General features: G+C 31.5%; 1 protein-coding gene across 2 annotated transcripts; it reads left to right on the top strand.

Annotated features, from left to right (window-relative positions):
• Positions 1-70: 70 nt before the first annotated feature.
• Positions 71-6,731, top strand: LOC120069861 (cytochrome P450 704C1-like). Of its 2 annotated transcripts, none has more exons than XM_039021684.2 (5): positions 71-976; positions 3,441-3,722; positions 4,800-5,138; positions 5,967-6,167; positions 6,292-6,731. In XM_039021684.2, exons 1-5 carry the CDS (start codon positions 455-457, stop codon positions 6,484-6,486), a joined length of 1,539 nt encoding a protein of 512 aa, XP_038877612.1. In that variant the 5' UTR covers positions 71-454; the 3' UTR covers positions 6,487-6,731. The 2 variants fall into 2 exon arrangements, with proteins under 2 accessions (XP_038877612.1, XP_038877606.1); XM_039021678.2 differs by having other exon boundaries at positions 4,797-5,138.
• The last annotated feature ends 6,839 nt before the right edge of the window (positions 6,732-13,570 follow it).

Genomic DNA, 13,570 nt, shown 5'->3' with positions numbered 1-13,570 from the left:
ATGGTTCTATAAGTTTGAATGTCTAGATATTTAAGTGATAATAACTGTAAGTTTGAAACGAAAATTTTCAGAACAAAATATAATAAATGAATTAATATACTAACAAAATTCATAAACTCATATATCTACTAAAATTTAATGGTATAAATTGATATTTCTTCAACATTTAATTTAACTCCCGGGACTTTTCAACTCCATTCCTCACCAAACATCACCAGGAAGCCAATTTGTAATAATTTTTTTTTTTGGGAAAAAAAACAAAAAAAAAAATCGGAATGATCGCCCAGTCTCTCTCGGCTGACGCCTGAACCTGTCGTTTCTTCTTCACTGATCCTTAAAAATTTCTCAAAAAGTATATGCCGCTTGGTGTTTCTCTCGTTCAATCCCTCATTTCTTCCCGTTTCCAACGCCAAAATCGCTTAATTCCATCAAATTCAAACCACGATTAAGGCACATGGAAGTGATTATCAATACCTTCACACTCTTTTCCATCGTTTTCTCCCTCTTCTTTCTCTTCTTCTTCATTCTCCTCCTCCAAACCTTCGCCGGAAAATCCATAACCAACTCCGACTACTCGCCGGTGTACGGCACCATATACGGCCAGGCTTTCTACTTCAATAACCTGTACGACCATCTGACGGCGGTGGCGAAGCGGCATAAAACCTTCCGACTCGTCGGGACGGCGTACAGCGAGATATATACAGTTGATCCGAGAAACATCGAGCAGATATTGAAGACGAAATTCGACAAGTACAGAAAAGGAAGGAAAGATCAAGAAGTGTGTGGTGATTTGTTCGGAGAAGGAATATTTGCGGTGGATGGAGAAAAATGGAAGCAGCAGAGGAAATTGGCGAGCTATGAATTCTCGACGAAGATTCTTAGGGATTTCAGTTGCTCTGTTTTCAGAAGAAATGGTGCTAAACTTGTTGGAATTGTTTCGGAGTTCGCCGCCACGGCTCGGGTCTTCGACGTCCAGGTAACGCACTTTCCAATCACTCAAAAATGTGTACAACAATACGGTTGAATAGCAATTTTTTCCTAAAAAACGAAATTGCAAAAATATCTATGCCTTATAATTATATCATTAAACTTTCCATTATAAAAATGGAGCCCTCTCATGTATAAGTGTTAGAATTAGATCTCAAACTTATATAAATGTATAAATGATTAAGATTGTATAAATTTAAAGGTTCAATTTTAATTATTTGAGGATCCAATTTTTACCAATATTGTAAGTTTGAGGTAGGGATGTACATGTGTTGGGTTAAGGGTGTTTTTTTGGATCAATCCGAAAATTCGGGTTGGTTGGGTTACAAGTCAAATGATCCAAATAAAGTCTCCAACTCAATCTAACCCAACCCAACCCTTCAAATTCGGATTGAATTGTGTTGGATTGTCGAGTTATAACTTTTTTTTTTTTATAATTAAAAATATGGAAATTATATATACACATAACACATCACTAAAATCTCATAAAATTCAAAGTCTAAATACTAAATATCTATGATATTTATTACAAACTTTAAACAAAGACAAATATCATAACAATCTTAAAAGAAAAATATTAAGAATTCACCAATTAATGAATACAAAGTAATCAAACTTTAAACAAAGAAAAATGAGTATATATATAAATTTGGGTTGGATTGGGTCAATCCAATTTTTTCATGACCCAATCCAATTCAACAAAAATAGAAAAAAATTAATCCAATCTAAAAACAAAATTAATCCTACGCAATCTTTATATTTTGAGTTGGATAGTCCGAATTGTTTGGATTATTTGAATACCCTTAGTTTGAGGGTATAATTCAAAGTACTATCACGTACTTTTGAGGGTACATAAATCACTTTTTCAAGTTTAAGTCCTCTAGATACAAAGATAAAAAATTCAGATAACTATTACATAATTTCTAAAGTGTAAGGAACAAATAGACACAAACTTAAAACTCCGAGGACTTGTAACAAAAAAAACCATTTCTTTTTAAATAACAAGTTAAATCATATGTTAAAATAAAATTTTGGTTGTGTACTATGAATTTTATTCTATTCTAGTCCTTACCCTTTAAAGTTTCATTTGGTAATCCTTTATTTTTAAAATTGTGGGTTTTTTCCCCCACATTCTTACTCATGATTTTCATATTTTCTATTTGAACGTTTGAATTCTTAGCTAATTTTCAAAATAAAAAAAGTTTTTGAAAACTATTTTTGTTTTTTAAGTTTTCAAAATGTAGCTTTGATTTTGAAAACACTTATAGAAACTATAGACGATAAAATAAATGGTTATCAAATGGAGTATAACTTATCCAAATTTAATCTATTACTTTTAATAGGCCTTAAATTTAGTTTATGTATTTTTCATAAATCTTAAATTCAGTACTTCAAAATTAATTTTCATAGAAATTCATGGAATATTTTAAAGATTTATTGAAAGTACATACTCTAAAATTTGAAAGTAAAAGGGTTAATATAAAATAAAATACAAAGTATTGATTAAAATCGAAACTATACTAATAAGGGATGGAGTGCATGTCAATACCACTAAGGCAAACTTATCTTGTCCAATTAATTTTTTTTTATCAGTGATTTGTAACTTTTTTTTATTTGTGTTATTTAAAATCGACTAAAAATAAAAAATAAAGTATTTTTCGATCAAAATCTTACCATAGTTACCAGAGAAATTATCACTTAATTCTTACTAAACAATTAGTGAAACATAGAGGAACTCGAAAAGATGAAAAAAATCACTTCCATGAATGAAAAACAACTATTATTTATTTGATTTCAGTATTTTTCTTTTAATATTATTATTATTCTAGTCAATTAGAATTTTTAATGAAAATTGAGATCCAAAATGAACGTAGTGGTGACCTAAAATTATACGACTGTTCATTTTAAATCAATATCATTTAATGTTATGATTTTCGTCCAACATTATAACAAATTTGTACTCGTGTTTATATAAAAAGTGAATAGGGAAAATATTTAAACAAATGGTCTCTATGGTTTTTTTTCCCCCTTTATTTCTTTTATTGTTTTTGTAATCTAACTTATTAAAAGTACGTAAGACTATGTTTTGACACTCCAAAAAAGGAAGTGCAGAAATTCATCAAAATTGGATGAAAATAATATTTAAATCATTAAGAGCATTGGTTGGAGTTGGCATGAAGGTGGTCGTTGATGTATATTGCTGGAGTGTAATGACAGTAGTTGCTGATAGTGGTCGACGAGATTGAAAATATTGGAGGGAAGAAGAGTTGAAGTAAATTTAGATGAGTTAGATAAAAATAACAACTCAGTTCCACCCAGGCGAAACAGGCAATTTTTACTTTTGTGGAAAATTTTGGTCACTTTATTTTTTCGAACAAAAACATTTTTGGTTGCAATTCAACGTGATGATAAAAACCATCACTCTAAAACCAGTCTTCCGCTTCTTTTGTTAGGATTTGCTAATGCGATGCTCTTTAGACTCCATTTTCAAAGTTGGGTTCGGCGTCGATTTGAATTGCATGGAGGAACCAAGCAAAGCAGGGAGCGGGTTCATGAAGGCCTTCGACGATTCTAGCGCTCAGGTTTTTTGGCGATACATCGATCCTTTCTGGAAATTGAAAAGATTTCTCAACATCGGCTCCGAAGCTTCGTTTAGGAACAACCTCAAACTCATCGATGCTTTTATGCACCACTTGATCAGTGCCAGGAGAAAATTGCTTCACCAACCAAATCTCGTAAGCCTCATTTCATTCTCCACTATCACTCTCCCTTTAAACATTTAAGGTCCGATTGGGTAATCATTTGGGTTCTTGGTTTTTGTTTTTGAAAATTTATCCATATTTCTTATTATGATTTGCATTTTTTTAAAAGTAGAATGGTTGAATTCTTAACCAAATTCCAAAAATATAAACAACTTTTTGAAAACTACTTTTTTTTACTTCCCAAAATTTTGTAAAGAAAAAATTTAGATGTAGAAGTATTGTCGATATGCTTAATTTTAAAAAACTAAAAAAAAAAAGGTTAAACGGGACCTAGTTTTTGTTTTTTATGCCAGTAAAGTGATTGCGTACCTCTTTAATTATCTCAATTCGATGATTGAATTTGGAAATAACTATTGATGTTCATATTATGGGAGCTACTTTACTTGGTATGTACTGCGAGTTATAAAATGTGTGTTTTTAGCCTTGTAGGATCAGCCCATTGCACCGTAAATTAGTACTTTCCACTTAACCCAAAAATTTAAGCCGATGGGTTATACTAAGTTTTATATTAAAACTTCGATATTCTCCCTCACTTGTTGGCTTAGAAATCTGTAGAAAGGCCAACGAGCATAAATCAATATTACTTGGGAAGAAAGCTATATTACAAGAGTTTGAACACAACATCTTCTAATTTGATACAATGTTAAATCATCATTGATCCCAAAAGTTAAAGTTGATGGATAGTAAGTTTAATTATAATATTTTTAACAGCATTGTGCACATTTTTTAAATGCGAAATATTATAGTTTCATATAGGTGTTTTGTAAAATTAGTCAAGATGTCTATAAGTTGATGACAATTAAGATTATAAATGAGAAAGAACACCATGCTCTTAATGTACTAGTTAAACTAAGTAATATGTTTGATCAACAATTTCTTAATACAATGTTGATAGAAGAGAATTGAATTTGAAACAACCAATTAGTTCAAAAGTTAAGTTGTGGTAACTAGTGGTTTAACTATCATTTTGATGCTACACTTACAGAAACAGAAATAAACTCTTTGCTTTTGTTAACAAGCTTGCTGAATTTTGTTTGGAACTTGAAGAAGAATGACAAAGAGGACATACTTTCGAGGTTTCTGATGGAAAGTGAGAAGGATCCAACAAGAATGAATGATCAATATCTAAGAGATATAGTCCTGAATTTCATGTTGGCTGGCAGGGATACAAGTGCAGGAACTCTGTCTTGGTTCTTCTATATGCTATGCAAGAACCCTTTAATACAGGAAAAAGTTGCAGAAGAAGTGAGCCAAATTGTCGGGGTTCAAGGGGAAGAAGCTGACATAAATTTGTTCATACAAAACTTAACCGATTCAGCTATTGATAAAATGCATTATCTTCATGCAGCATTGACGGAGACTCTAAGGCTCTATCCTGCTGTCCCTGTGGTAAGTTTTCAAAAATCTGAAATTTTGGCTGAATATCTGATGCATGAGAAATGTTAGATAATTAGTATAATTAAGTTAATATTAGTTTAGTTAATTTTAGATTAATTAGTTTGAATTCAATTAGTTCTTCGGCTTATTTTCTTGTATGGCTATAACTTGTACTGGGAGCATTTTTTAGTCATTTTGAAATAGAACTTCCTTATTAGAAAACGATAGATTTTTCTTGTTTGACCTTGAATTTGGCCTAATCGTAAACGTGTTACATCAATATGAGATTGGATGAAATTATCGTGACGGTAAAATGTAAATTAAATGTTGTAGAGCAAGTTTAGGGAGTATTTGGGAGCTCTTCCCTTTCACTCTTTCTACTACACATTTATTTTTGGGCTATTAATTTCTTGGTAGAGTTGGTCATACGACACACGTGGAATTGCCACGTGTTAATCTCTTTTAAAATAGAAGTAAAATTTAAACAACAGTAGAATATAAAATTATGGATATTTATACCAGTTTTAAAAATACTAGTATGTTTGCATATTTCTGGGATGTTTGAAAGTTATTATGAAATTGTTTAAATCACTTCAAAACATATTACCGTAATTTAAAATCAAAGTTGATTAGTATGAAAATCATGTTTTAAAATGTAAAATTAAACATTAGATTGATTTTCAATGGTTGAAGACATGTTTCAATGTGATTTTAACTATTTTAAAATTACTCCTAAACATGCCTTTTACAAGCTACATAGCATTACTGATTGTTATTTAATCTATTGTTAAACGTTATCAAAGTAACTATAATAACAAGAATTTGTGTTAAATGTGTTAGGATGGAAGGACTGCAGAAATAGATGACGTTCTTCCTGATGGCTATAAACTAAGAAAAGGGGATGGAGTATACTACTTGGCCTATTCCATGGGTAGAATGCCCTGTCTTTGGGGAGAAGATGCTGAAGATTTCAAACCTGAGAGATGGCTTGAAAATGGATCTTTTCGGCCTGAATCGCCTTTCAAATTCATCGCATTTCATGTGAGTACTGATTTCATATTAATCATATCAAATTCATCGCATTTCATGTGAGTACTGGTTTCATATTAATCATATCATCATTATATTTTTACGTACGTGTGTTTACCGAGCTTCTTCATCATAGGCGGGTCCTCGAACTTGTTTGGGGAAGGATTTTGCTTATCGACAAATGAAGATAGTATCCGCTGCACTGCTTCAGTTTTTTCGATTCAAATTAGCCGATCCAACGAGAAATGTAACTTATAGGATCATGCTTACCCTTCACATAGATGGAGGTCTCCCACTTCTTGCAGTTCCAAGAGTAAGAAATTTTACTTAAAGCATTGTGAAAGAGTGTACAAGGTAAAAGAACTAGTTGGTAATGTGAATTCTCCTCTTCTTCCACTTCCAAGAATAAGAAAATTACCTATAATGTATTATCAGAAAAGTATACAAGGAAAAAGGACTAGTTTGCAATGTGAATTTACTCATGTCGCGTGTGTGTGTGTGTATATATATAAGCAGGCTTGTTATGAATTAACTAATGGATTGTCAAAATAATTACCCAAGTCAAACTCCCTTCAATTGTTTATTTTGTTTAAATACTATTTTTATTCATTGTGTTAGTCTAATTAATTCTATTTAAACTTCAAAGTATTGTATTCTATTCTATAGTTCTATAGTTTCATCTATTATTGAAAATTTTCAAATATTGTACCAAAAAGTCAAAAGTCAGTCTTAAAATCTTAATCGTTTTTTCTTACGTTTAGTAAAATCGATTTGAATTAAATCTGTTAAGATCACTTCTCAAAATACGTTAATTTCATGTTGACTTTAAAAACAGTATCCTTCTAGATAGAATTTTTAGTTAATATTTAGTTTTCAATTTTATACTTTAAAAAGAAGATTTATTTTATATATTTATCTTTTTCTCATCTAATCAAATCTATTTTCTATTTTTCATGAGTTAAATGCATCATCTTTTAAAAAAAGTATATCATATTCATATTTTTTTTAGATAAAGCTATTTTCTTTAATATTTAAAAATTAATCTATAACAAATAAAATTTATCATATTAAACAATTATTTAAAATTTTAAATTACAAAAAGATTAATAAAAAAAAGTTGATTATAAGTCTATTTTAGTTATTATATCTAAAATAAGAAATTTTTGTATTTATTTATCAAACATTCTAACTTAATTTTTCAAGTTTAAGTTGAAATTTATCAAACAATATTTGTAACATCCCAAATTTCAGAAAAATTTAAGTTAATTATCTAAAATTATTAAGTTTAAGTTTCTCTTTCATTTGGAAAATTGGGGTTAAATTGAAATAATTGAAAAACTTTTATTGACTAAATTGAATTTAATTGATTAAATGTTCAAACTTATTCTCTTGAAAATATTGAATTTTGTTTCCCTTTGATTTTGGATTTTAGGGCCAACATAAAAAAAAATTAAAGAGATAATTAATTTTATGTGGTTTAATTGATTTAAATATTTGAAAGGATTTAATTTGTATCAAATTGATGGATTTTATGCCCTTTAATTTTAGTTTTTGAAGCCTAAATTAAGATAATTTGAAAAGTTAATTGATTTATCAATTTAATAGAATCTTTGGAGATTTTGGAGATATTGTGATAAAATATTTTATCTTTTAAAAATTTTAAAAAAAATAAAACAATTGAGATTTTTTTGAAATTAAATGAGAGTGAAAAGAGAAAAAAAAATTTGGGGAGAAAACAATTCGGTTTTTCAGCGACAGCTTTCACAAAATTGTCGATTACTGGAGTTTGAACCGTTGGATCATGCTCAAATTTGGTTTCGAGACAAATGGAGTTTCATTTTGAACGGTTGGATCATTGTTTGAAGCTATAGTTTGTTCGTAATTTCTGCTGAATAAAATCTGTAAAACTAGAAATTCCCCTTCTATCTCACTCTCGCAAACCCTCCTCATGTAACACCCTCACTACCAGTTGCGAGCCTAAACAATTTATGTTGTCTGACACCAACACCCGCTGCCTATCTATGGTAGCCATGAGCCGATGCACCATCAGTCGCCATTACCTGATCTTTGCCGAAATCTTAAGAAAAACCTTGGGTAAGACTTATTTTCCTTATAATTTGGGAGGTGAAATTCACCTATTTGATTTTGAGTTAAATTAGTAGCCTCTGTTTGGTCTGAAACTTAGATTTAAGATTTGGAAGTTTCAAGGCATTGACCATCAAGCTAAGACCATTTTTTGTTTTGCAGAAAATTGGTAAATATTGATAAGTTTTGGGTAAGTTGTTGGTTGGTTGTTCTTTTGGATTGAGAGTAATAGTGGGAAAATTAAGTTATTGATTTTGAATTTAATTCTTGATCAGATTGGATAATTGAATCAAGTTTCGGAATTTGTATTGGACCAAGCCACAACTTTATGTTGATTGAAGTGTGCTAAAGAAGTTCTAAGGAGATTTTGTTTTGCGTTTTTTAACAAGTTGAGGTAACTGGTACTATTATCGGTGCCTTTGTGCCAGGCTATTTAGTCTAGAATTATAAAGTTAACTAATGGACTCTTGAAGCATGATTTTGTCATTATGTTTTACTTGTTGCATGACAGTTATAAGTATTATGAGCATGTTCGAATTTCTAATCAGTACTGATATTATGTATGTGGTGCATGAATAGACCAATAGAGCGGTTTACTGTCTCGCCTTGACGCATGTTTTATTTCAGAGGACCTACGGGTCTAGTTTCATGTTTGACGGTGCGCCTACGGGCCGCTAGACATGCGTGAGCCGACAGGTTTACATTTATGTTATTTCCATGTTTGACGGTGTGCCTACGGGCTGCTAGACATGCGTGAGTCGACGGGTTCACGTTCATGTTATTTTCATGTTTGACGGTGTGCCTACAGGCTGCTAGACATGCGCATCAAGGCAAAATAGTACGTCTTTTGGTTTTCCTTTCATCATAAAAAATCGATATAGTTGTATGAGCCACGGGCTATTTTTTTTCTTTGCTCGTGGATGCATAGCCTGATCCCAGTAATGGGATCACTTACTAAGTATTTTATACTCAACATTTCTTAATTTATGTTTTTCAGATAATGATAGGAACGGACCGGCGGGTGACGAGAGGACCTGTGATCGTGGCATATGAGACATGTAAATCGCTTCCGCTTAGTTTACGTTTTCAAGCTATTTAAGAGTTTTGATTTGAAACTCGATGTTGGTCAAAATTTTATTTGTTTAAGTTATTTTTTTCTTCATTATTTTAGGGGCTCCGAACAAAGGTTTTACTTATTTATTATTTATTTTGGAAAACTGTCTTTATTATTTTAATGAAATTTATTTTCCTCAATGGTCAATTTTTTTTGAATGTAAATGTATAATTATGAGTAACGACCATTATCAGAGTACTCAAAAGGTCGGATCGTTACGGTATGTTTTAGGTTCTGTAGACCGACTTAAGATGTAAGTCTTGGTTTTGTGTCCCTTATGGCTATTCACGGATCCTTCGTCCTCGCCAGGTATGTTCTTTCATTAAATATTTTATGGAAGATTTGTTTAAAAGTCTTCATGTCTAAACTTTGGTATTGACTGATTGTTATTGCTAGTTTAACAACCTGAAAGAAGTTAATATGAGATGACTATTTTGTTTTTGTGTTATGGAAAGAGAGAAGGATCATAATAAGGTCATTTGGCATTAGTTTGATTCATGGAAGGATTGTTAGAAATGGACAAATATTTCTGTTCAGGAATATTGAAACCTGATAGAACTATGAAGTGTTATGCACTTATAACATGAAAGAAAGAAATGGATATATTTGGTCAAGATATAGAATAAGATAGGTGAATTGGAAATTCATTGGGGAATAATATTAAGTTTTGCATTACGAGAATAAAACTAGTGGTGCTACAAGGAACTTTATCACAAGGCACACGTTCTTAGTTGCGAGATTAAAGTTTCTTTATAAGGTAAGAAAGAGGTGAAGAAGAGACTATAAATTCTATTAAGGATTACTAGATGTTAAAGTCAAAATGTTCCAAGAAAAAAATTTGAAAGGATTAATAGGTCATGATCACTTTCATGGTATTAAAGTTGGTGGAGCGAGTAATGTATGGTGTTTTGGTTCTTTATGTAACGTGCCAAAAAGGAAGAAGAATTACTAGATGGAGGATAAAGCGATAGTATGAGGAACTCTTTACAAGACCTAGGTAAGACGAATTGGTCAAGGAATGCCAAGATGATTGAAATTATAGCTACCTTTGGATGGGAGAAAACGAGTTATTGGATTGAAAAATTCTTAAGCTGCTTGGGTTTGAACTATGTGTTTGTCGCAATGAAAAGGTTCAAGTATAATTAACCATACCAAGAGGAAGGATAAACGTTTTGAAGTTTAAAAGCAATGTTATCTTGTGGGATACCCTACTATAGTTCCAAGTTTGGAATGAAATTTTAGATTTATGGAAAATGTTATAAAAGGTCATATGTCTTGGTTTAGGGATTATGTTTCCCTCCTGAAGTGAAAAGTGCACCTTCAAATTGTTGGGTTAAGCAAGGATAAATGTGAAGAAAATAATAGTATTTAAGGAAAGATTTTATTTATTTGGGGAGATAAATAAAAATTAATGTGTTCAAGATACCTAAATAGTTAAGTATGGTTTGGATTTTAAAACATGATATGGGTGGATACAAAGTGTTGGTTTTATGTAAAAGAGGAATCTCTTATTACCATTTGGAACTTTGGACTGTAATAGGCATTATTCGGAAAAAAAAATATAGCTTGCTTAGGTTTTTGGATTGTAGACTGTGGAAAGAGTAAGACCTCGTTAAAGAGGGAAAAGACGTTGAAAGGTATTAACAAGGTTTAGAGGTTTTGATTGTGGACACGAATATCTAGAACAAGAAAGTAATGAAGCCATCGATTTGATTTGAAGGTGAAAGTAATCTAGCTCCAAGTAAGAAACAAGTTATATGAGTATTAAGGTTGAGTAAATTTGATCTTCCAGAATGACCCCTAGCACTAGAGATGAACTTGAGTTGAGAGCAACTCCTATCCTTAAGGCTTCTCATAGAAAGACTAGTAGAGTTGGAATAGCCTAAGTCACTGATACAAGAACCATTTAGCAAGTGTTTCATATGTGCCTTAATGTTTTGCCTTGGAGCACACATGCTTTGTTTATTAGGAAAGAAAGATGATTCACGCGACTTTGTATCAACTATTACGATTGAATATGATAGCATGTCTCGGTTGCAGGGGATTGTTAGGGCAATTAGGTGCCGAATCCGAATTCTGAATCCTGGACTTGAGATGCCATGAGAGATATGTTTTTTGTTGCATGGACAGTGAGGTGACCCATTCTATGGAGTGTGAACATTCTTAATATAGATGTATGCAATCATGAAGGTCTTTATCTTAGAAACTGGCATCAGGTAATGGTTACAGCTATTATGAGGTTATGGTGATGTATTTTAGAATGACAAATGCTCTACAGTATATGGGGACTTCAAGAGCTTCATTTAAGTGAGATTTCCAGACTCGTGCATAGGAGGGTCTAAATGGTGATATGTGTTTGTTTTAAGATTAGAAAGTAACATGATATTGTTTCAGATAAGTTATACAATTCATGGTAGGAGGTGAAGACTTTTTGAAACGTGGAGTTAATGCTAATTAAAAGTTCTTTGGCAGAATTATCGGTTTGAAGAAGCAATTTGGAAATATGAGGATGAGATAAGAACTAAGTATCACGAGCCTTTAAGGACTTGAACTTTCGAGGGCGAAAGTTTCTTAAGGAGGGAAGAATGTAACATCCTGAATTTCAGAAAAAAAATAAGTTAATTATCTAAAATTATTGAGTTTAATTTTCCTTTCATTTGAAAAATTTGGGTTAAATCGAAATAATTGAAAAAATTTTATTGATTAAATTGAATTTAATTGATTAGATATTCAAACTGATTATCTTGAAAATATTGAATTTTGTTTCCCTTTGATTTTGGTTTTTAGGGCCAACTTAAAAAATAAAATTTTAAAAGATAATTAATTTCATGTGGTTTAATTGATTTAAATATTTGGAAGGATTTAATTTGTATCAAATTGATGGATTTTATGCCCTTTAATTTTAGTTTTTGAAGCCTAAATTAAGATAATTTGAAAAGTTAATTGATTTATCAATTTAATAGAATCTTTGGAGATTTTGGAGATATTGTGATAAAATATTTTATTTATCTTTTAAAAATTTGAAAAAAAAATAAAAGAGTTGAGATTCTTTCAAAAATTAAATGAGAGTGAAAAGAGGCAAAAAAAAAAAAAAAAAAAAATTGGGGAGAAAGCAATTTGGTTTTTCAGTGACAACTTTCACAAAATTATCTATTGCTAGAGTTTGACCCGTTGGATCATGCTCAAATTTAGTGTTCGAGACATATGAAGTTTTATTTTGAACGGTTGGATCATTGTTTGAAGATATGATTGTTCGTAATTGCTGCTTAATAAAATATGTAAAACTAAAAATTATCCTTCTCTCTCACTCTCGCAAACCCTCCTTATGCAACACCTTCACTACCAGTCGCGAGCCAACAATTTATGTCGTCCGACACCAACACCTGCTGCCTATCTATGGTAGCCACGAGCCGATGCATCATCAACCGCCACTGCCCGATCTTTGCCGAAATCTTGAAAAAAACCTTGGGTAAGACTTATTTTCCTTATAATTTAGGAGGTGAAATTCACCCATTTGATTTTGGGTTAAATTAGTAACCTCTCTTTGGTCTGAAAAGTTTTGAGGCATTGACCATTAAGCTAGAGACCATTTTTCGTTTTGCAGAAAATTAAATTGGTAAATATCAGTAAGTTTTGGGTAAGTTGTTGGTTGGTTGTTCTTTTAGATTGAGAGTAATAGTGGGAAAATTAAGTTATTGATTTTGGATTTAATTCTTGATCAGATTGGCTAATTGAATCAAGTTTTGGAATTTGTCTTGGACCAAGCCACAACTTTAGGTTGATTCAAGCGTGCTAAAGAAGTTCTAAGGAGATTTTGTTTTGCGTTTTTTTAACAAGTTGAGGTAAGTGGTACGATTATTGGTGCCTTTGTGCCAGATGACCTAGCACTATTATTGGTGCCTTTGTGCCAAGCGACCTAGTCTAGAATTATAAAGTTAACTAATGGACTCTTGAAGCATGATTTTGTCATTATGTTTTACTTGTTATACAACAGTTATAAGCATTATGAGCATGTTCTAATTTTCAATATTATGTATGTGGTGCATGAATAAACCAATAGAGCGGTTTACTGTCTCGCCTTGACGCATGTTTTATTTCAGAGGACCTACGGGTCTAGTTTCATGTTTGACGGTGTGCCTACGGGCTGCTAGAATGCGTGAGTCGAAAGGTTCACGTTCATGTTATTTTTCCATGTTTGACGGTGTGCCTACGGGCT

Source organism: Benincasa hispida, chromosome 1 (genome assembly GCF_027475165.1).
Source record: "Benincasa hispida cultivar pf3 chromosome 1, pf3_genome.v1.1, whole genome shotgun sequence".
In the NCBI taxonomy this organism is placed as follows: Eukaryota; Viridiplantae; Streptophyta; class Magnoliopsida; order Cucurbitales; family Cucurbitaceae; genus Benincasa; species Benincasa hispida.
Note: the sequence above shows the minus strand (reverse complement) of the source record. Positions and strands in the feature narration are given on the sequence as shown.

Bases quoted from the DNA above. Each gene is read 5' to 3' on its own strand.
- LOC120069861 (XM_039021678.2), top strand. From the start codon at position 455: ATGGAAGTGATTATCAATACCTTCACACTCTTTTCCATCGTTTTCTCC. The intron at 977-3,440 runs GTAACGCACTTT...TTCTTTTGTTAG, and splicing joins CTCGGGTCTTCGACGTCCAG to GATTTGCTAATGCGATGCTC. The intron at 3,723-4,796 runs GTAAGCCTCATT...TGGAACTTGAAG, and splicing joins TGCTTCACCAACCAAATCTC to AAGAATGACAAAGAGGACAT.